The 21172-nt window shown below is 33.7% G+C and overlaps 1 protein-coding gene across 1 annotated transcript in view; it reads left to right on the forward strand.

Annotated features, from left to right (window-relative positions):
• The window catches only part of SYCP2 (synaptonemal complex protein 2), a 72508-nt gene that overhangs the window by 17378 nt on the left and 33958 nt on the right, over nt 1-21172 (forward strand). The window contains exons 9-19 of the mRNA XM_025399420.1: nt 43-77; nt 978-1120; nt 1203-1255; nt 2791-2836; nt 3354-3449; nt 7798-7858; nt 13333-13481; nt 14363-14437; nt 14902-15048; nt 18661-18760; nt 19594-19754. Of these exons, the coding sequence (XP_025255205.1) occupies nt 43-77; nt 978-1120; nt 1203-1255; nt 2791-2836; nt 3354-3449; nt 7798-7858; nt 13333-13481; nt 14363-14437; nt 14902-15048; nt 18661-18760; nt 19594-19754 (1066 nt within the window). The remainder of the gene's footprint in view (nt 1-42; nt 78-977; nt 1121-1202; nt 1256-2790; nt 2837-3353; nt 3450-7797; nt 7859-13332; nt 13482-14362; nt 14438-14901; nt 15049-18660; nt 18761-19593; nt 19755-21172) is intronic.

Genomic DNA, 21172 nt, shown 5'->3' on the forward strand with positions numbered 1-21172 from the left:
TTGATACTGGTCCATTTTATAATCTGTTATTTTAATTCACAGGAGTAGTATGGGAGAAAGGATTTTAGATGCTGGAGGTAAGTATGTCTTTTCAAAATCTAAAATTATTCCATATTTATGAATAGCAGATAGTATTTTTTAGTTAAAATATTAGCATAGCAATGTGAGACTGAGGTAATTATAAACTTTAGGTACAATTAAGCAATTTTTAATAAATATAAATAAAATTTATCTTTGGGACAAAAATAATTTATGACAGTAGGCATTAGATACATACAATTTGTACCTAATGGTAGACTTATGAATAACATAATAGCTTAAGATAATAGCTTAAGATAATAGCTTAAATTAATAGCTTAATTTAATAGCTTAATATAATAGCTTAATTAAAACTTAATAGCTTAACATAATAGCGTAATATAATATCTTAATTTTTCAAAGACCTGAACTACTTGTGCTAAGAAATTCCTCAGACAGTATTTTATGAAATTAGGATGTCTAATATTCTTGGTATTGATGTATTTGTTTTTAAACAATGTGTTTATTAAAATAACTTGAAATTTATTTTCTAAGCTTTTTGTGAATGAATTTTAATATGGTGATTTACATGTAGAATAAATCATGGTTTAAAGTACTGTGGGATAACTGTAAACATGTTACATGAGAGGAAAACAGAATTTGTAACTTACAACTGTATGGGTTACTTCGCATTTTATGGCAGTGTCTTGGAATATTTAGAAGTCTCAAATTTTTAAAAAAATTTTACTTATTTCTTCTGTTAGCACACTTGTTTGGGCTGTGTTAATTCTTCAAATGATGAGATTTCTAATCCATATGAAGCAAATATTAATAGATTAATAAATTACACTAATATATTCTTATTTCTCTTGTTTATTCTAATACCTTGTACAACATCTGGTCTTTTATGAACTTAATTTTCATAATTGTAAATCAAACATTAACTATTTTTTTAATAGATTATGACTTACAGGTAGGCATTGTAGAAGCTTTATGTAGAATGACCACAGAAAAACAAAGGCAAGAACTGGCACATCAGTGGTTTTCAATGGATTTTATTGCTAAAGCATTTAAAAGAATTAAGGACTCTGAATTTGAAACAGTAAGTTGTGTAACAATAACAGAAATTTGTGAATTTTAAAAAATTATTATAACTTTTTAAAAGTATTTCTCTTTAAAATTAGGATTGCAGGATATTTCTCAACCTTGTGAATGGCATGCTTGGAGACAAAAGAAGGTACAATGCAAGATACAACCATTTACTGACAAAGAACTAGAGCTCAAGAGTGAGCACCCAGTGTTGCATCTTTATACATTTAACTTTATTTGTTCTTGTATGTTGTAGTGTAAAATGTTCTTAGATAATTTAAAACAATAACATGATTTTAGCAAATTACTATACCAGTAATCTGAAATAATTCTGCACTGGCCTTGTTTTATTTTGTACTTTTTAGAGGGAAAAGTTCATTTCTGTTTAATTCATATTAATTAATAACTTTGGATATATTTGAGTTGCATATCCATTATTATTTAATGTTTGAGGGATAATAAAAATCTAGACATATTTATTACTTGAATTGCCTCCTTCATCCATATGCTAGAATGTAAATATATAGGAAACAAATCATCTTCCTTTATAATTAACATACAGTAAGTAGGATCTTTCTGAGGGGCATGAAAGGATATGTAATGTAAATTTTAATCATTTTTTTATAATGACCGAAAAACAGAATTTGCAATGCCTGGCACTTTATGGATGTTCAACACAATTATTGGATGAATGAGTTCACATCTACTGTACTTACTAAAGAAATTAAAAGTATTGTCAGGGTTGTGCAAGAAGTCATATTACCTGGATTTGAATCTATAAGTTCCTCTCTTCCTGTTCTAATATTGGGCAAATTATTTAACCTTACATGCCTCAGTTTCCTTAGCTGTTATATAATATTAATAACTACCTCATATGTTTGTGGTATAGATTAAATGAGATAATATGCTAAATATTTAAAATAGTATCTAAGAAAGCATTCTGTGAATTTAACCATTTTTAACATAATTATTCACTTGTATTCTTTTCTGATTTAGGTTCTGTGAAAACATATATTAATAAGCTAAATTAGGAAACTGCTTATATTTGATAGTACACTGTATTAGTCTGTTTTCATACTGCTGATAAAGACATACCGGAGACTGAGAAATTTACAAAAGAAAAAGATGTAATTGAACTTAAAGTTCCACGTGACTGGGGAAGCCTCACAATCATGGTGGAAGGCAAGGGAGGAGCAAGTCACATCTTACATGGATAGCAGCAGGCAAAGAGAGAATGAGGAAGATGCAAAAGCAGAAACCCCTGATAAAACCATCAGATCTCATGAGACTTACTCACTACCATGAGAACAGTATGGGGGAAACTGCCCCCATGATTCAGTTATCTCCCACCTGGTCCCTCACGTGGGAATTATGATAGTACCATTCAAGATGAGATTTGGGTGGGGACACAGAGCCAACCCATATCACACACACAAATATTTGGTGCAATCATTTTAGTCAAAATGGTAGATTGAATAGTATCCTCAAAGTAATATGGTTTTCTCTACATAAATGTCCACTAAACATGTATTTTGGAAAGTATTAAAGAGGGAAATATTATTTTATTTCAATTATTATGACCACTGCCTGATTTCCTTTTGATTCTAGGCATGATTTCTATTGCTGGACAAGATATGCTGTGAAAGCTTATTTATTTTTTTCTTAAACTACTTTTTATTTCAGGGTCTTTACATTTCCTTGTTTATCAGCATTTCTTGATAAATATGAGGTAAAATTTTAACTTAACACATTATTTTAGTTTATGAGTTTTGATAGTCAAGTGAATTATGAGTTAAAAATGAATAAGAACATTAAAAATAGTTGTAATTAGATCATGAATATAGCTGATCTAGTATTCTGTATCTGACAGTGATACCAGGAGAAATTTTATGGAACAGCGTATTCATTGCTAAGAATAACTGAAAAATAAAGGCTGTAGTCCACATTTTCTCCTGTTTCCTTAAGACCATTATTGATTTATCATGTCTGAACCTATTCAAACTAGTACTTTCAACCTTTATTAGCACTTGGAATATTCATGATCTCTTGGAGCTAGTTGATTTTTTATAAAATATTAAAGTAGCATTTTATTGTTTTTAAATTTATCTAAATATTATACTTGTCTATTCTTTCTCTTCTCTCCCCTTCTAGCTTTGTTTTCTTGCTTTAGCCATAAATATAACATCGTAATTTTCTGTTATTTTTAAATCATTGTATATGCCAGTTTTGTATGTTTATTTTATTAGCTACAAATACCATCAGATGAAAAACTTGAGGAATTTTGGATTGATTTTAATCTTGGGAGTCAGACTCTCTCATTCTACATTGCTGGAGATAATGATGTAAGTTTTATTTCCTTGGTATTATTCTTTATGTATATGTATATATAAGATTTTTACTCACTATAAGAATGTGGATTTATTTTTATGTTTTAGCCAGTCTTTACATAGATTTTAACATTACCTCTAGTAATTTGATTAGCATAGCGACCTACCAAGCTAATTATAAATGAAAATTACTTCTGATGTTTTATTGTATGAGAAAAAATAACGCTAAATTTTAATACTAATTTTTTAACATAAGCTTTTCAAAAATAAATGTTAATTCATGACAGATACAATTTTATATTCACATAAACAAAGTGAACTGACTTTAGAAAAGGGAACAGTTACTCAAATACAGAGGCACTCTATTGAAAATATTAACAGATAGTGACAAGTGATCCTAACTTAATCATTCATAAAATCTTCTCTTTGGAAATAGGACTTGATTGGGAGTTAATTTTAGTTTTTTTTCTTCCTATGCTTTATCATAGCTGTGCTCAGATCTTCCAAATAGGTGTCATATTTTCTGCTGACCTGAATATTTTTTACCTAAGGAAAATCCTTGAGCCATTATTTCATAATAGCTACCACCTCATATTTGATACACTTGCATACATTTAGCTTAAATTGTGTAATCTGTTTGCCAAAATCTGAGTAAGAGTTGATCAGCATTTACTAATCTGGTTGTGGCTGGTGATATTATAATAAGGCTTTAGTCTTTTTAGTCTGTTTCTTATAGAATCCTGCTATTTATTCCAGGTAAACATTTTATAGATGAACATTAACCAAATGCTTTTTAGGATTTCCACATGCCTTTGTTGCTTTTCATTTTAAAGTACCTTCTTAGAATGCTTAAAATTGAGTTCCAATGACTAGCATTGCTTCTCAGGGAGCACTGACAGTTTCTATTAGTGTATTTCTCCTGCAGGTTTGTAGGAGTGTTTTAAGCTGATTGTTTTTCGAGGAGCTACTTAGGCAGGTGCAAAAGTAATTGCGGTTCTTTTACTTTCAGTGGCAGAAACCATTACTTTCAATGGCAGAAACTGCAATTACTTTTGCACCAGTCTAGTAGAATTTCATTTTGGGAGAAAAGTATTGTTATTAGATGGCAGTAACTACTATAAAGGAAATAAATAGGGCAGTGTTCCTTCATTCAGCTTGGTCTAATGGATTATTGAGATAAAAAAATAAGCAATTAAATACCATGAAACCCCACCTCTACTAAAAATACAAAAATTAGCCGGGTGTGGTGGCAGGCACCTGTAGTCCCAGCTACTCGGGAGGCTGAGGCAGGAGAATGGCATGAACCCAGGAGGCGGAGCTTGCAGTGAGCCCAGATTGGGCCACTGCATTCCAGCCTGGGCGACAGTGTGAGACTCAAAAAAAAAAAAAAAAAAAAGAGAGAAAAAAGAAAAGAAGCAATTACACTGTAGCACTATACATGATAGGGAAAGTATAAAATGCATATATAAGTATTTAATGCCTACTGTGTTCCAGACACTGATCAAGATGCTGGGGGACTCTTCTTTCCAAAACTGTAGTTAGAATCCTCTCTCCCCTGAATTTCCATAGTTGTAATATGTTATTCCTTTATTCTCTCTTGCTCTCCATAAAAGCCATTCTCCACAGTGGCTCCTTGAATCCTTCTTCTGTCTCTCTGACATGGCATACAAGGCTTTTTGTGGCCTGGTCTCTGGCTGTTTCTCTGATATTTCATGTATTTTCTGTGATGACTGTGTTCCAGTCACATTTATTTTTCTATTTCTCTAACACAGATTATGCTAATGTTAGGTCTTTCTACTTCTTAGTTCTTCTGCATAGACCACTGCCTCCAGGTCCTTGCATCTTAGTCCTTCCTGATTAGATTTAAGCACAAATGTTGCCTTCTCATAGAGTATTCTCAGGCTACTCAATATAAAGCAGCCTCACAGCCACATTATTCCACATTGTCTTATTTCCTTTATAGTAGTTATTATTTAAAATCATTTTGTTTATTTGTTGTTTGTTGTCTACTTTCCTGCATAGAGTGTAAGATTAATAAGATCAGGGACTTTTTTTTTGGTTTATAGCTGTTCAGTGGCTTATGTTTGTTGCAAGAATGAGTAAACAGAACATTGAAAGAATTGAAAGATATATAGAGGGCATAGGGGATTGGAAAAATATAGGAAGTGTGGAGCCAAAGGAGAATTTTAAGTAGGAGGTAACATCAGTTCAATGAATATCTATTGAGAACTATGTGTCACGTATGTACTAGGCACTGGAGAACACATTTGTGTAAAAGATGCCCCGTGGTAGGGGAAATGGATAAAAATAGACTGGGGAGAATAGATTACAAAGGAATGAGACTAGAGGCAGTTAGGAGGCTTTTGCAATAATCCAGGTGAGAAATAATTGTGGGATGGTTTTGAGATATAACAATGGGCATGGATGGAAATTGATAGAATCCAGAAAGACTTGAGAGGAGATAGAACTGAGCAAACTTGGTGATTTGTTTGTAATTTTTTTAAAAAGAAGGATTACTAAAATTTGGGTAGCTAGATGGAAATTGAGTCATAAGTAGAGATGTAGAAGCTATCTGTATATAAATGACAGAACCATGGTTTTTAATGAGTGCCTACATTAAAGAACTATGAAAAACCAATTTCTACAGGATAAGTAAAAGAGATTTTAGCTAGAAGGATACTTGAAGAATCGGCCAAAAGGGAACAAATTAAAAGGGTATAGTGTTATGGACGACAAAGGAAAGGAGGTTTTATGAGAGGAAATGATCAACACAGTGAGATATTCCTGAGAGGTGAGGTTAAATACAAACTTGTAACCCATGAAAGAGCAGTTTCACTCATGCGATGAAGAGTTTAGGCATTCCTAGAAAGTTAAAATATTTGCTAAGGAAGTAAAGACATCAAGTTAAGGAAAGAGATAGCATGAGATGTGGACTAAAAGTAGGGGTTTTTGTTGGGTATTTTAATGATAAGAGCTTTCATAAATTGATGGTGAAGGGCAGATAGGGAGAGGTTGAAGGAAAAAAATTGAGGTCAAGAGGAGGAAGGAGTATAATGGAGGGAGAGTAGGAGGTGAAAATGGAACAAAATTGCTATAACATATTGATAACTGTTGAAGCTGGATGAGGGGGCATATTTTGGGTTTATAATACTATGATTTCTGATTTAAAATAATCTGTTTGAAAATTGCCATTATGTGCGTTTTTTAAAAAGTGAACTAAGTGCCTTGATATATAAGGAAGAATCAGTTTTAAGTTGGTAGATGATAGCAATTATTGGGAATAGGGTATGCCAGTTGAGATATTCCTCAAAAGAGCAAGTTTTTTACACACAGAGAAATATGAGGCTGCTCAAAGCTTTGGGGAAAAATTAGAATACCACCCGTTTCCTCCTGATCCTGAGGTTTTGAGGTAATGGATAAAAGTAGAGAAGAGAAAGGAATTAGTGAAAATAATAAGGATTTAGAGGAATTTCTCAGGAATGAGTTGTCCTTAAGTAACAAAAGTATTTAATTTTTTTGGTTTTTTTGTTTTTGTTTTTGTTTTTGTTTTTTTGAGATGGAGTCTCGCTCTGTCGCCCAGGCTGGAGTGCAGTGGCACCATCTCGGCTCACTGCAAGTTCCGCCTCCTGGGTTCACACCATTCTCCTGCCTCAGCCTCCCGAGTAGCTGGAACTACAGGCGCCCGCCACCACGCCCGGCTAATTTTTTTTTTTGTATTTTTAGTAGAGATGGGGTTTCACTGTGTTAGCCAGGATGGTTTCGATCTCCTGACCTCGTGATCCACCTGCCTTGGCCCCCCAAAGTGCTGGGATTACAGGCGTGAGCCACCGCGCCCAGCCAGGAATGGTATTTAATTTTTACTATAACTTTGTGAATTCAGTATCATTCAGTTATACAAATTTTCAATGAAAATACTTGGAGCTAACATTTTAGGTTATTATCATGCACATTCATGTTTAAATCAAAGGACAATCTGTTAATGAGTATTGTGGTTACAGGACCTGGAATAGGTAGTAGGAGTGGGAATTGAGGAATGAGTATGACTTCATAAAATATTTCAAAGAAAACATAAAAAGACTTGGTAACATTTTTAAAAAGGGTATCCTCTAATAAATATTAACAGTCATTCCTTTTTTGGTTAAGGATAGTAAATTGTCAAAAACATTTCGTTTTAAGAATGAACAAATACATTAAATGTAATATATAATATGTAGTTAATTGGTGGAGCAAGAAAAGTGTTATATAAACTAGTTAGTGACTAGTAAAAAATATTGATAGTTCATGTAACTTAAAATTTGATGTTTAAAGAAACTGTAAATCAGAAATTATTTATTTATGGCCAAAACCTGTTTTTAAATTTAAGGATCATCAATGGGAAGCAGTTACTGTGCCAGAGGAAAAAGTACAAATATACAGCATTGAAGGTATTAAACTTGTTTTTTTTTTAAAAAATAATTTTCTTAATTCTTACCATATGGAACAAATATTACATCCTTTCTGGGTTAACAAAACAGACTAATGAAAGCAAAATCAGTATTTTCAGATATTCACATTCAGAAATTCATCAAATTCCTTGATCCCATGTTTCCCTACTAATCTCCCAACTCTACACCTGTACTTACTTCCTTCCCTTTCTGGTCTAGAAACAGTGATCCAGTTTGTCATTCTTGTTTCTATGTTCAAGGCTCCTGACCTTTCATCCCATTTGCTTGATTAAATCTGAATATCTGGTTTCTCCAATCCTGTAACTGGAACTGCATAACACTAGTGGACAAAATCAGACTAGTACTATTACAAATTTAGATATTAAGACATATTTTAGTCATTTCAATAGACATAAAATATCTCATTATGATTTTTATTTGCATTTTTCTAATGACCAGTGATACTGAGCACTTTTTCATGTGCTTTCTGGCCATTCATATATCTTCCTTTGTTTTATTGGACTATCTAGTTCTTAGGTATCCTAGATTCTAATCCTTTGACAGATATATGTTCTATATTTTCTCCAAAACTGTATCTTGCTTATTTATTTTCTTATTGATATCTGGCGAGCAGTTTTAAATTTTGAAATCTACTTGATCTATTTTTATGGTTATTGCTTTCTGTGACCCAAGAAATTTTTATCTAGTCTTAAATCACTAAGATGTTCCATTATTTTTCCACAAAAATTTTATAGTTTTAGCTTTTATGTTTAGGAGTACTATAATCTCAAATTAATATTTGATTAAGGTGTGATGTAGAGATTGGAGGTTCATTTTTTCATATGGATATGCAGTTATTCCAGGATTTTTTGCTGTAAAGGCTTTTCTTTTCTATTGGATTTCTTGGGTTTCTTTGTTGAAAATCATGACTCTGTAATAGTGTGTCTATTTCTTGGTCCTCCAATCTATTCTATTTATCATAGGTCTACTTACTATTCTTTATGTCAGTACCACACTGTTTTGATTATGGTAGATTTGTGGTTAGTCTTGAAGTCAGTATAAGTCTTCCAACATTGTGATTTTTAAAAATATGGTTTTGGAAATTATAGGCCTTTTGAGCTTCTATATAAATTTTAGAATAGGTTTATCGATTGCTTGTTGGAATTATGATTCAGGGTTTAGATCAATATGGGGAGAAATAACTTGTTAACAGTAGTAACTAGTTTATAAACATGGTGTATCTCTCCATTTGTTTAGGTCTTTGATTTCTCTCAACAGTGTTTCACAGTTTTCACTGTTTAAGTCTTTTGATGAATTTGTTCCCAAGTGTTCAGTCTATATGTTTATAAATAGAATAGATCTTTAATTTTACCAGTCATGGGATCTGCAAAAGAGGTAGTTTTACTGTTTCCTTTCTGATCCTTATGCACTTCCTCCCTCGTTTCCTTTTGTTGCTTTATTGCAATGGATAGAACCTCCAGTGCAATATTGTATAGAAGTGATAAAAGTGGACATCTTGGCCTACTTCCCAATCTTTGCTTAGGAAAGAGCATTCAGTATTTTACCGTTAAGCATGATGTTAGCCAAAAGTCTTTTGTAGATAACCTTCATCAGGTTAAGGATGTTGATAACTCTTCATATTTGTCTATGCACGTGAAACCATCATGGCAATCAAGTTACTAAACATATCACCCCCAAAATTTCTTTGTACTTCTTTTAATCCATCCTTCTACCCCCAGGCAATTACTGATGTTTTCTTTATCTTTGATACTTTTACATTTTCTAGAGTTTATATAAATGGAATCATACAGTATGTAGCAATTTCTGTCCAGCTTCTTTCTTTTAGAACACTTTAAAAAAAATGATTCAAGCATGTTGCATTTATCAGTAGTTTATTCTTTTTTTGCTGGATGTTATTCCATTGTATAGATATACTTCATTTGGTTGCTATAGTCACCTGTTGATGAGCATTTGTAATGTTCCCAGTGTTTAGCTATTATGAAATGTTGCTGTAAATATTCATGTATAATTAATTACTTCTGAAAATATGTCTTTAGTTCTCTTAGGCAAATACTAAGGAGTTCAGTGGTTAGTTCAGACCCACAGCCATATGATTAGCTTTTGAAGAAAGTTCTAAAATGTTGTCCAAAGTGATTTTACCATTTTACATTTTCACTATCAGTGTTTAAGAGTTCCATTTGTTCTACATCCTTCCTAACACTTTTATGGTCAGTCCCTCCTACCATCTTGCCTTGTTGTACTGGCTGTATAATCTTCAGTACAATGTTAGTAGAAATTATAAGAGCAGACATAATTGCCTAGTTTATGATGTTAGTGTTGAGGGTGAAGGGGATTATTTTTTCTTCTATAATTATTTCATGTTGACAATTTCTCTGTTAATTCAGGTAAACTAGTTGTTTAATTAGAGTATGGCACTTTCCCATCTCTCTCTTGCTGCCTCGCTTGCCATGTGACACACCCACTCCCCTTTTGCCTTCTGCAATGATTAAAGCTTCCTGAGTCCCTCATCAGAGGCAAATACTGGCACCATGCTTCCTGTACAGCCTGCAGAACCATGAGCCAAATCTTTTTTTGTAAGTTGCCCATCCCCAGGTGTTCCGTTATAGCAGACTAATATAGTCTTCTTCTAAAAAGATCTGTTGTTTCCTCTCTTGATCACTCATGTGTTGTTGTCTCTATGCATGTCAAGTAATTTTATGATAGATAATGCATATACAGGAATGAAAGATGCTCCAGATAGTCCTTCCACCAGAAGAGTTTCTTTATTTCTTCTTAGGCGGAGGGGCTGAAGGCCTGATCCAATCATGGATGTTTGTCTGTGTTTAGTTCTAGTTTTAAATTTACTCTTTGTCTTGTTTGCCTCTATTACTCAGGTGTGGCCATCCCAGTCTGTTGATGATGAGCCTATTAGATTTTTGTCTTCTGAACCTGAGAGACTATGGGAGATACAGTTCTGCCTCTTAGAGGTTTCCAGCTCAGCTCTCCAGCCGTTCACTCTACTCAGTCCAAAGGCAAATATTTTGAGCGGGACACTGAGTATATGCCTGAAGATGATACATGTATCAGGCAGTACATTGATTCCAAGCCCATGAGACTATTAGAGAGTTAACTCTGCCTTTTATCAGGTTTGGTCCAGCTCCTTGTGCTGCCCCAGAATGAAGAGAAAATTAGTTATGCCTTTAAAACTTTTAAGTGTCCTATTTGTTACTCCAGGCACTACTGCTCACTAAATACTTGCTTGTCTTTTCTCCAGCAGAGGTTTTCTTCTTAAGCCTACAAACAGAATTAGCAAATTTCCTTAGAGAAAAAAAGGCCAGAGATCTTGTTACATGTACAGCTCTCTGACACCTTTAAACATATGATATTTTAATCCTTCTGATTTTTTAAAACAGGATATTAGCCTGCCACAATATCCTACATTTTTCCCAGAAGTGGAAGTCTCCAACTTCCAACTTTGGACTCTCACTGCTACTTGGCAGTCTTCCATGTCCATAGTTGCCATCCCTCTCCAGTCCTCTAACAGCTACTATTTAAATTTTTAAGTTATCCTTAAGAACCTTGCCTTTTTTGCTTTCACAACATGAATTTTTCAGGTAAGAATGCCTATACATTTTGGCCCTGCAGACCCTCCATCTCCAAACATCTTTGCATCTGTATCCTCCTTTATCTCTCCTGTAAAGAGAAGATATGTATCTACTCTTGTTGAAAGGTAATCTCTCCGAGTTCTGCATACATATTCTCCAAGCCTTTGCTCCATCAATTCATATTTCTTGTATCTTCTTCCTCTCAGTACCTCTTTTCTCTCAGTTATATCAGTGGGCTCAAATGTCTATCATAAAACAAAAAGCTTACTTTTTTCCTATGTCTTCCTGAAGCTATATTTTTCTCCCTATTCATAGCCAATTTTGAGAGAATAGTTTTTACTCTTTCCTTCTCTTTCTATTTATTCTTATGTTATAAAATCTTGATATATTGATATCCATAAATACTTGCATTTTATAGCAAGCAACACAACAATGTTTTCTTGTATCCTAGTAACACTGCTAACTAATTAAAAGGGAAACCAAGCCATTATATAGTCCAGACAGAGCAAATATCAGGAATTTCAACAAAGCAATCATTAAAATATAACAAATATTCATAAATTTCTATGTAAGTAGCCATAACATAGGTAGACACATTTTTGTACAAATAGGCACAAAGCATTCAGCAAAATAGTAAATTTGAAGTAATTCTAATACCATGTACAAGCAAGGAATTAAAGCAAATATTATATTTAATATAATTTACAGTAAGCTATAGAAAAGTCAAATGCATATCAGAGGAATAAAACAATCAGCAGAAATAGACCTAAAAATTACAAATGTTTTAATTTTCATCAAAACACGAAAAATTATCTTTAAAGCCACCTAAATTTTCATCTCTGAAACCTGAAAACTTGTCACTGTTTAACTTTTAAAAACTACTAGCACTCTGAGTTTGAAACTATGGTTACCACTTTCAAGCAATTGCTAATTCTTAGTACTTTCAAAGAGCATTACTGTGAAAGTTTCATGAGCATATTTTTGCAAAAGCAGATAAAACATTTTCTGCTTGGGCAGGCCTCATAAGAATCAGGACATTTCATAGCCTGTAGGACATTTGTCCCTTAGGCCACATCATGGCGTAGCCTGCAGAGCTTTTTCAGATGTAGAGATAAATTCCCTTATTTTGTGTGATCCTGCTCCCTCAGAGTTTTTCTCCTGCAGGCAGGGTTGGAGACTTCTCATCCAGCAATAGAATTCCTGCCACAAGTAGAATAGGAGCATGGTGACCTCTGATCTGTAATACACGTCCTTTTATTAGGTGCCAGGTAATTTTTTGGTAACTTTTGTAGGGAGGGAGAGTGTGACTATTTCTTATAAACTGGTACTTGCTGTGTTCTCTGTTTACTGGATTGGTAAGTTCATTGAGGCCAAGTGCTAGATCCTTCTCACCTCACAATTTCCTGAAACTTAATTTTTATCAAGTGTTGTTTATTGTCAGCATGTTATAACAACTGTGGATTTAATAGAAATGTTTATATGCATATGTCTAGAAACATGGTAATCGTATGGAATTAAAGTTGTTTTTGTTTGCCTTTATTTAAATTAAGAAAATAGTATTCTCAGATGTGTTCAAGGAATATTTTATTAAGAATTTGTTAGGGTCCAGAATGTATTTGGGACTCTATCTTATCAGGTATAGCCATATCCCATATTTTATAGATAAGAATACTGAGGCTAGGAAAGCTAAATTGACTTGATTTATTTACCTAGGTAAGTAGTGTCAGAATTGATTAATTTAAATACTGTTCAATATTGAGAATTTGAATTTTGATTCAATTAATATGCTACATCCATGTCTTATTCATAGTATACTTGCAGAGTAGTATCATAGAACCAAACTAATCAGTGTTATTTGTTTGTATACAGTGAGAGAATCAAAGAAGCTACTAACAATAATTCTGAAAAATATAGTAAAAATTAGCAAAAGAGAAGGGAAAGAATTGCTTTTGTATTTTGATGCATCACTAGAAATCACTAATGTGACTCAAAAAATTTTTGGTGCAAATAAACATAGGGTAAGTCTTTAAACTTAATAAATATTTACTGTTTTCATAATTCTGGAAACACTCAGTTTGGGGCTATAAGTTTTATTGCATTTTTTCCTTTCTAGTGTTCTTAAAATGTAGATTTTCGTTCTTTAAATTTGTACTGGTGAAGAGTCATCAGCTTGTTAGTCATATCCATTGAGATACCCATTAGAAAGGCTCTGATGACAAAATTAGCAGCAGCTGCTCAAAACATTTAATGAATTTCTGCCAGGTGTTTAAAAAGTAAAATGAGAGAAAGCACTGTTTTCAAGATTTTAAACATCGTGAAAATTACACACATGATACATAAGAAGAAGTAAATAATGGCATAGGGAACAAGAGTTGTAGATATTGAAGAAAGAGAAGGCTCATAAAGAGTCAGGTTTGGAGATAGGCATTATTATGGATATGGGACTTGAAATGGCCTTCGAAGTTGAAGGAAAGGATTTAGATAAAATACTTTCCAGGCATGTAGAAATTACGAGCCAAATATTGTTTAACTGAGAATTTAAGGTGACAATTCATGTGATGTGTTGGGGAGATATTCAATGGACAGATTTGAATAGTGCAAAAGATTTGTGTTGCAGAATATTAGATGTATTTGTGAGGAACAAGGGTTCCTCACAATGACCCTTGTTCCTCACAAATGACAAGCTAAGCTGACTGGTTAATGGGGAGTGATTGAAGTGTTCTGAGAAAGTATTCATATATGCAAAGTAATTATTTGGGATATTTGGCGATTTTGGAGGAAAACAGGTAGAAAATAATTACATTATTTTATAAAGTACATTATTTTATAAAATAAAATATAAAATGACATATAAAAAATGGAAAGAAAATGTCATCACTGTGAATTGATTTAATTTTAGGAATCTATCAGAAAACAAGGTATTTCAGTTGCCAAAACATCGCTGCATATACTTTTTGATGCAAGTGGATCACAGGTATGTCTCAGACTTACTTGATTTTTATCACTGGGCTAAGTTTAACCATAACTAATAGAACAGTAATAAAGGTGTTGTTGGACGGCGAATATATAGAAAACAAATGGTCTCAATATAAACAGTACCCCGATAAAATGTATATGATGTTTAAACATGTTATAAATGATAATTTTAGTGTAAAGTGTGGGGTTATTAATATCAGTTCAGTAACTTTAAAACTTTAATAAAGCAGTAAATGTCCTTACATTAATGCCAAGCTTGTTTTATGTCTATTAGTGTTTGAAAACATGGATACTTTTTATTGGATCACTTTGTAAAAATTATAACAGCACATAGATAGAAAAGGGAAACAATTGATATTTGAATATGAGATGAGTATGAGCTTTATTAAGACATCCAGTGATTGTTGATTACTTTCTGTGGTTTGCAGTTTTTAATACTTTTTTTTTCATGTTCTCCAACAGATTCTAGTGCCAGAAAGTCAAATCTCACCAGTCAGAGAAGAACTCGTTAGTTTAAAGGAAAAATCAAAGTCCCCAAAGGAATTTGCTAAACCTTCAAAATATATCAAAAACAGTAACAAAGGGAATAGAAATGATAGTCAGCTTGAGGTAAAGATGGTGTCAAAATACTGGCTTATAAAACTACCATTGATCAAATCATTGCTATATATGAGTACAGAAAGAAGCATCTATAATTTATATATTATTGGCCTTGATTAATCACATTTCACAGTTTTTCTCCTACCTTTGACAAATGCAAACAAAAGATGGTGTGTGTCTTAGCAAATTGTGTACATGTTATGGGGTTAGAACAAGATATACTTTACACTTGTAAATTACAAATTAGAGATAGATAAGATAACCTGCTTCTTGCATTTATCCTTTTTGTTCTATCATTGCATTTGGCTATAATGTAGAATAGTAATGTATAATGTTCTGTTTATTTGCATGAGAAAAAAAAGTACGAGGTTCTTTCTTTTACTCCTTTTCTTCCTCTTCCATTGAAGGACCTCCTCTAGGTCACATCCAGGAGAACCATTTCTCATAATTGGAACCCCTACCACCATACCTTGCTGTGACACTTGACATTGTTGATAGCCCTCTGTTTCTTAAGGTCCTCTCCTTCAGCTTCCATTGTATACCACAGTTCCCTTTCTGCTTCTGTTACTACATCAGAAAAACTTTCTCTCTATACCTCTTTGTAGGTTAGCTCTAAACCCAAAACCTTGATATCCAGCTGTTGGAACATCTTGTTGCCTTCTTTCTTAGCTTCTTTCATATTCATGATGTGAGCTCTTAAAATGTAGCAGACTTTTCTTCAAAATTCTATAGCTGCATCTCTACTTTTTTTTTTCTGTATTTCCATTTGTATGTCTCTTCAAGACCTTTCCTGAAGTCTAAGCTCAAACATTTTATCTTTTGCCTAAAATCTGCATCTGTATTTCAGTACAAAAAAATCTGCCTAATTTTTTTGGCAACATGCTTGATTCCAGCCTCTTCTCCCCTTATATCTGGAACCAAGGTGCTTGTGATTATTCTTTCATAGTATCTATCTCTCACATCCATTCTTTCTTATTTCTTCTACCATTACTCATCTCAGCACACTTAGGTTAATACAGTAGCCCCCTTGTATGACTTTGTCACCACTGTTTTATCCTATGAGATACCCCATATAATCAGCGATTTTCCTTAAATATCAGTATCTTGATAGCATTCCTCTACTCCAAAAGCTTTGAGATTTCTGTGTTCATCCCACTGACTGAATAAATTTTGGCTCAGTTCTGAGACTTTGTATAATTTAATTTTACCTTTTCTATTAAAACTGTAATATGTATTCTCCCCTTTTGTAAGGTAATTTGCTTTACTGTCTCTTTGCATGCCATGTTCATTCATTCCTCTAGATCTTCATTCACATTATTTCTTTTTTTGCCTTTACCCATCTAAAGCATACTTACATTTGCAAGTCTTGTTCATTTTCACTTTCTCTTTTTTTGCTTTCCTTTTAAAACATTTTACAAATCTTTTTTTTGTAGGAAGTCTTTTATTATACTTTAAGTTCTGGGATACATGTGCAGAACGTGCAGGTTTGTTACATAGGTATACATGTGCCATGGTGGTTTACTGCACCCATCAACCTGTCATCTACATTAGGTATTTCTCCTAATGTTATCCCTCCCCTAGTCCCCCACCCTGCAACAGGCCCCAGTGTGTGATGTTCCCCTCCCTGTGTTCATGTGTTCTTAACTCCCACTTATGAGTGAGAACATGGGGTGTTTGATTTTCTGTTCTTGTGTTAGTTTGCTGAGAATGATGGTTTCCAGCTTCATCCATGTGCCAGCAAAGGACATGAACTCATCCTTTTTTATGGCTGCATAGTATTCCATGGTATATATATGCCACATTTTCTTTATCCAGTCTATCATTGATGGGCATTTGGTTTGGTTCCAAGTCTTTGCTATTGTGAATAGTGCCGCAATAAACATACGTGTGCGTGTGTCTTTATAGTAGAATGATTTATAATCCTTTGGGTATATACCCATTAATGGGATTGCTGGGTCAAATGGTATTTCTGGTTCTAGATCCTTGAGGAATCACCACACTGTCTTCCACTTTCTTTCTTTTTATTTAGTTTTTGAGATGGAGTCTTGTTCTGTCACACAGGCTGAAGTGCAGTGGTGCAATCTCTGCTCACTGCAACCTCCGCCTCCCAGAACCTCTGCTTCCTGGGTTCAAGTGATTCTCCTGCCTCAGATTCCCAAAGAGCTGGGATTATAGGCATCTGCCACCACACCTGGCTAATTTTTGTTTTTTGTTTGTTGGTTTGTTTTACTAGAGACAGGGTCTCCCTTGTTGGCCAGGCTGGTCTTGAACTCCTGACCTCAGATAATCTGCCCTCCTCGGCCTCCCAAAGTGCTGGGATTACAGGCATGAGCCACTGCGCCCAGCCCATTTTTTGCTTTCTTCATGGAGCTTTGCCTGATTATTTCAGTTGTTACTAATCTCTCACCTTTAGGTAACTATAACTCTCACAGGCACTTCCATATGTTTTGGCATGTTTATGTTACTATTTTGTTTTTTAGTCTTTTGTTCTCAATTAAATTAAAAGTGTCATTTATTTCCTCTAGACAATTAGCACATGAAAGCTATTTTTGGTGTCTTTATATCAGAATCATGTTGGGTGCTTATTAACAATGCTGATTCTTAGCCCCACCTTAAATCTGTTGAATCATAAACTCTTGGAAAGGTCTTAAGCACACCAAAGTTTGAAAAACACCACACTACTGTTAAATACCTGTGTTCTGTTTTCAATGAGGATAAACTGTTTGAGGCATTTATATGAATAAGTAACTTTTCAGGTCCCATTCACTATGCCACTAAAAACTTAATTTCTCTAAGAAAAATCTATTGGCTCAGAAGCTTGTTTTCTAGTTAATCTTATAATTTTCTTTTCTGTTATCCTTTCCATCCTTCCCTCACATTTCATATACATACTCACAACTACATCGTTTTTTCCCCTGTTCTAGGGACAGGTGCCTTAAAACCAGCTCTTTTATGCCTCTATGCAGTATGTCACCATCTACTTCTTAACATGGCATCCTCTGAAACTCCTGTCTCCTGTAGTCCCTGCCTCTACTTATCTACTTCTGTCCCTCTTATAAATCAGTGTGAGATGATATGGGAGAAAACAAATCTTTATTGGAACCACTAGATTATGTGCCACTGAATCTATGAATTCCTGCAGCTACTTCTCCAGTTTAGCCTTCACTGATTATTAGTACAATTTTCAAAAATGTGTGAATATTTTGAAGAAAGCTTAATATGAAAGCACTCAAAATAATTTTATATAAAGATGTAATCCAAACATTATCCTCATGGTATAGAATAGGAAATTGCAAGCTATGGTTAACTAGATAAGCTCAATATTGATAAAATATTTTCAGCTAGCATATAAAGGTACTGTACTTCATAGGTATGGGATATTCTATAAATATTCTTTAAAACAGTGTTCCTTACTTGTTTTGGCTACTTATTTAATACCAAACATGAAGATGAACCTTTCATATCAGCCTAAAACATGGAAATTTATGGATATTGTGTTGTTTGTTTAAAAAAACATATATCTTTGGCATGTATCAAGGCAAAATGTTATAAGTAAAATTGCAGGATATTTAATTTCCAAAAGACTGTATTTACAGTGGTTGTTTTTCATCATGGTTTCAGATAATTACTCCTAGCAAAAGAAAAATGTCTGAAGCATCAATGATTGTTTCTGGGGCAGATAGATACACTGTGAGAAGTCCAGTACTTTTCAGCAACACATGTAAGTTTTATAGTTTTAAAAGATTTCTAACAATTATTTTAAAGGAGGCATTTTTTAATTTAAGGAACTCTGAGCATAATTTACATAAAGGATAAGTTTGGTGTATAAAAATTGATAAAATATGAACCACAAATGTCTTCTAATGGGAGGAAAAGTATAATGCTAACATATGAACAGAACAATGTTCAAAATACTAATATTTGACAATAATTTATTATAATTTAAGCAAGACACAGCATATCTTACTGGTTAAAACACTGAATTAACCAGGCCAGGCGGACTTAGCTCCCCACTTCCAGCTGTGTACTTTGTACAGGTTATCCTCTAGCTAAATTTAGAACCAGTTTTTTTTCTATAAGTGGCACTTAAGTATCTCATCAAGTTGTTTAGAGGACTAAATAAAAATCACTCATTTAATAAGGAATCTAGTGAAACTTTAAACAGTGCCTGATACATACTAAGAGCTAAATAAAAGTTTTTAAAAATCTAATACTGTGTACTAGTTTCTTTACAGTCTTAGTCTATATGACAACTTAACATTGACCTTCTGTTCTAAAAATCTAGTTGCCTACTGGCCAATTGCCTAGTATCTGACAGGCTCCTCAAACTTAATAGGTCCAAAGTTAAATTAATCTTTCCATCCTCCCTGCAAATTTTTCCTTCACTTCTTATCTTGGTAAATGACATCTATATTCACTTACTTATCTAAGCCAGAAACCTGGGAACCATCTAAGAATGTTCATTTCTTACCTTCCTCATCTGAAAAGTACCTCAACAATAACAATAGGTAAAAAAAAGAAAAAGAAATCTGCAATCCTTATCCTCCTTTTTAGCAATACCACCACGAAGAAGAAGAATTAAACCACCACTGCAAATGACGAGTTCTGCAGAGAAACCTAGTGTTTCTCAAACATCAGAAAATGGAATGGATAATGCTGCATCACTGAAATCTAGACCATCAGAAGAAAGACATAAGAGAGATAATACAGACAAAGTAACTTTACCTTGAAAGTATTTTTAAAAATTTTTTTCAAGTAATTGTGGAAATACGCATTGAACTAACTTCTTTTGCAAGCTGCAAATGTCTCATTTTGTTTAAAGCATTACCTTTTTTTCCCCTAAGTATCATTTATTGCTCTTGAAAGTAGAGTCCTTCTGGCATATATGACTCATTTACTGTGCTTACAATAAAACTTATGAATATTCACTATAACTTGATTTACACATTTGGGAGCATAAATGAACTTGCCATAATTATGTAATTTATTATACAAATTAGTGACTGCTATAGGGAAGGCTGTGGTATAGGAATGTGAGATACAAGTGGACTGTGTCCTTAAGTTTCTCAAAATCTAGCATGAAAATTAGATAATAAGTTGTAAGCATTCTCAGATGTACACATATAGGATGCAGTAGGAACCAAGTAGAGGGTCAAGTGCCTAACCCTGTAGCTAGATGTGAGGGTGAAGATCAGGAGATGCTTTTTAAGAAAATATGGAGAGAGAATTGACTTTTGAAAGGTCAATAAAGAGTCAAATGGATATTGAGGAGAAGGGCATTTGTTCCAGGTCGTTGAAAAGACAGAGCAGGAAAGGATAAGAGAGAATAGTTTCTTCAAGAAACAGGAGGTAATCAGAGTTGCAGATCAGCTTGTAAAGGAGGAACATCTAATAGCTTTTGTTTTTTCTGAAGTGTGAAGATGGTGAGTTTCTCCTAGAGATCTGTTGAAGTACAGGATTCAGGGACATGTAAAGCTATGTGCAAGGTAACGGAGAGGCCTAAGAATAACTGTTAGATAATGTTGAGGACCCAGTTTAAACATGACTTTTATAGCATAAATATGTTTATAAATATGTACAATTTTCTCAAAGCTTAGTAGCCTTGGTGTTGATAGTAAGATGAGAACAGATGATGGATTCTTAACATTTAAATGGGTATGTGGCAGAAAGATAAAGCGTATGAAAGTTGAAGATATTACAAGAAAATAGTCAAAGTAATGGTTCAAGTTGTCTTAAGTGTTTCTTAATAAGGGGATTATTTTTCAGTTGTGCGACATGGTCCTAAATGTTGTAGGATGATAAGCATCCTAGCTAGGATCATGCTTACCTATTGTCAGGAGAAACCCTCTGTCGTTGTAACAACCCAAACCACACCTGCGTATTTCCGTAACGTTCCCCTCCCAGTGTGGAGAATCACTGGCTAGAGTAAGAAGGAGAGGCAGCCAGGATGAGGCAAAATATTTTAGACTAATGGGAATATTTTTCTGACAATAGTGGCAGATTTGTATTTGATCTGGATTAAGTGTGTATCTTTGGCTATGGAAATAGGGAAGCTCGCTGTAGGAAAGAAGTTACCTGGGCAATGCAGTAGATATTGTTATAAATAAAAAACTTACTAAACAAAAATCATCCT

This window comes from Theropithecus gelada, chromosome 10, assembly GCF_003255815.1.
Source record: "Theropithecus gelada isolate Dixy chromosome 10, Tgel_1.0, whole genome shotgun sequence".
In the NCBI taxonomy this organism is placed as follows: Eukaryota; Metazoa; Chordata; class Mammalia; order Primates; family Cercopithecidae; genus Theropithecus; species Theropithecus gelada.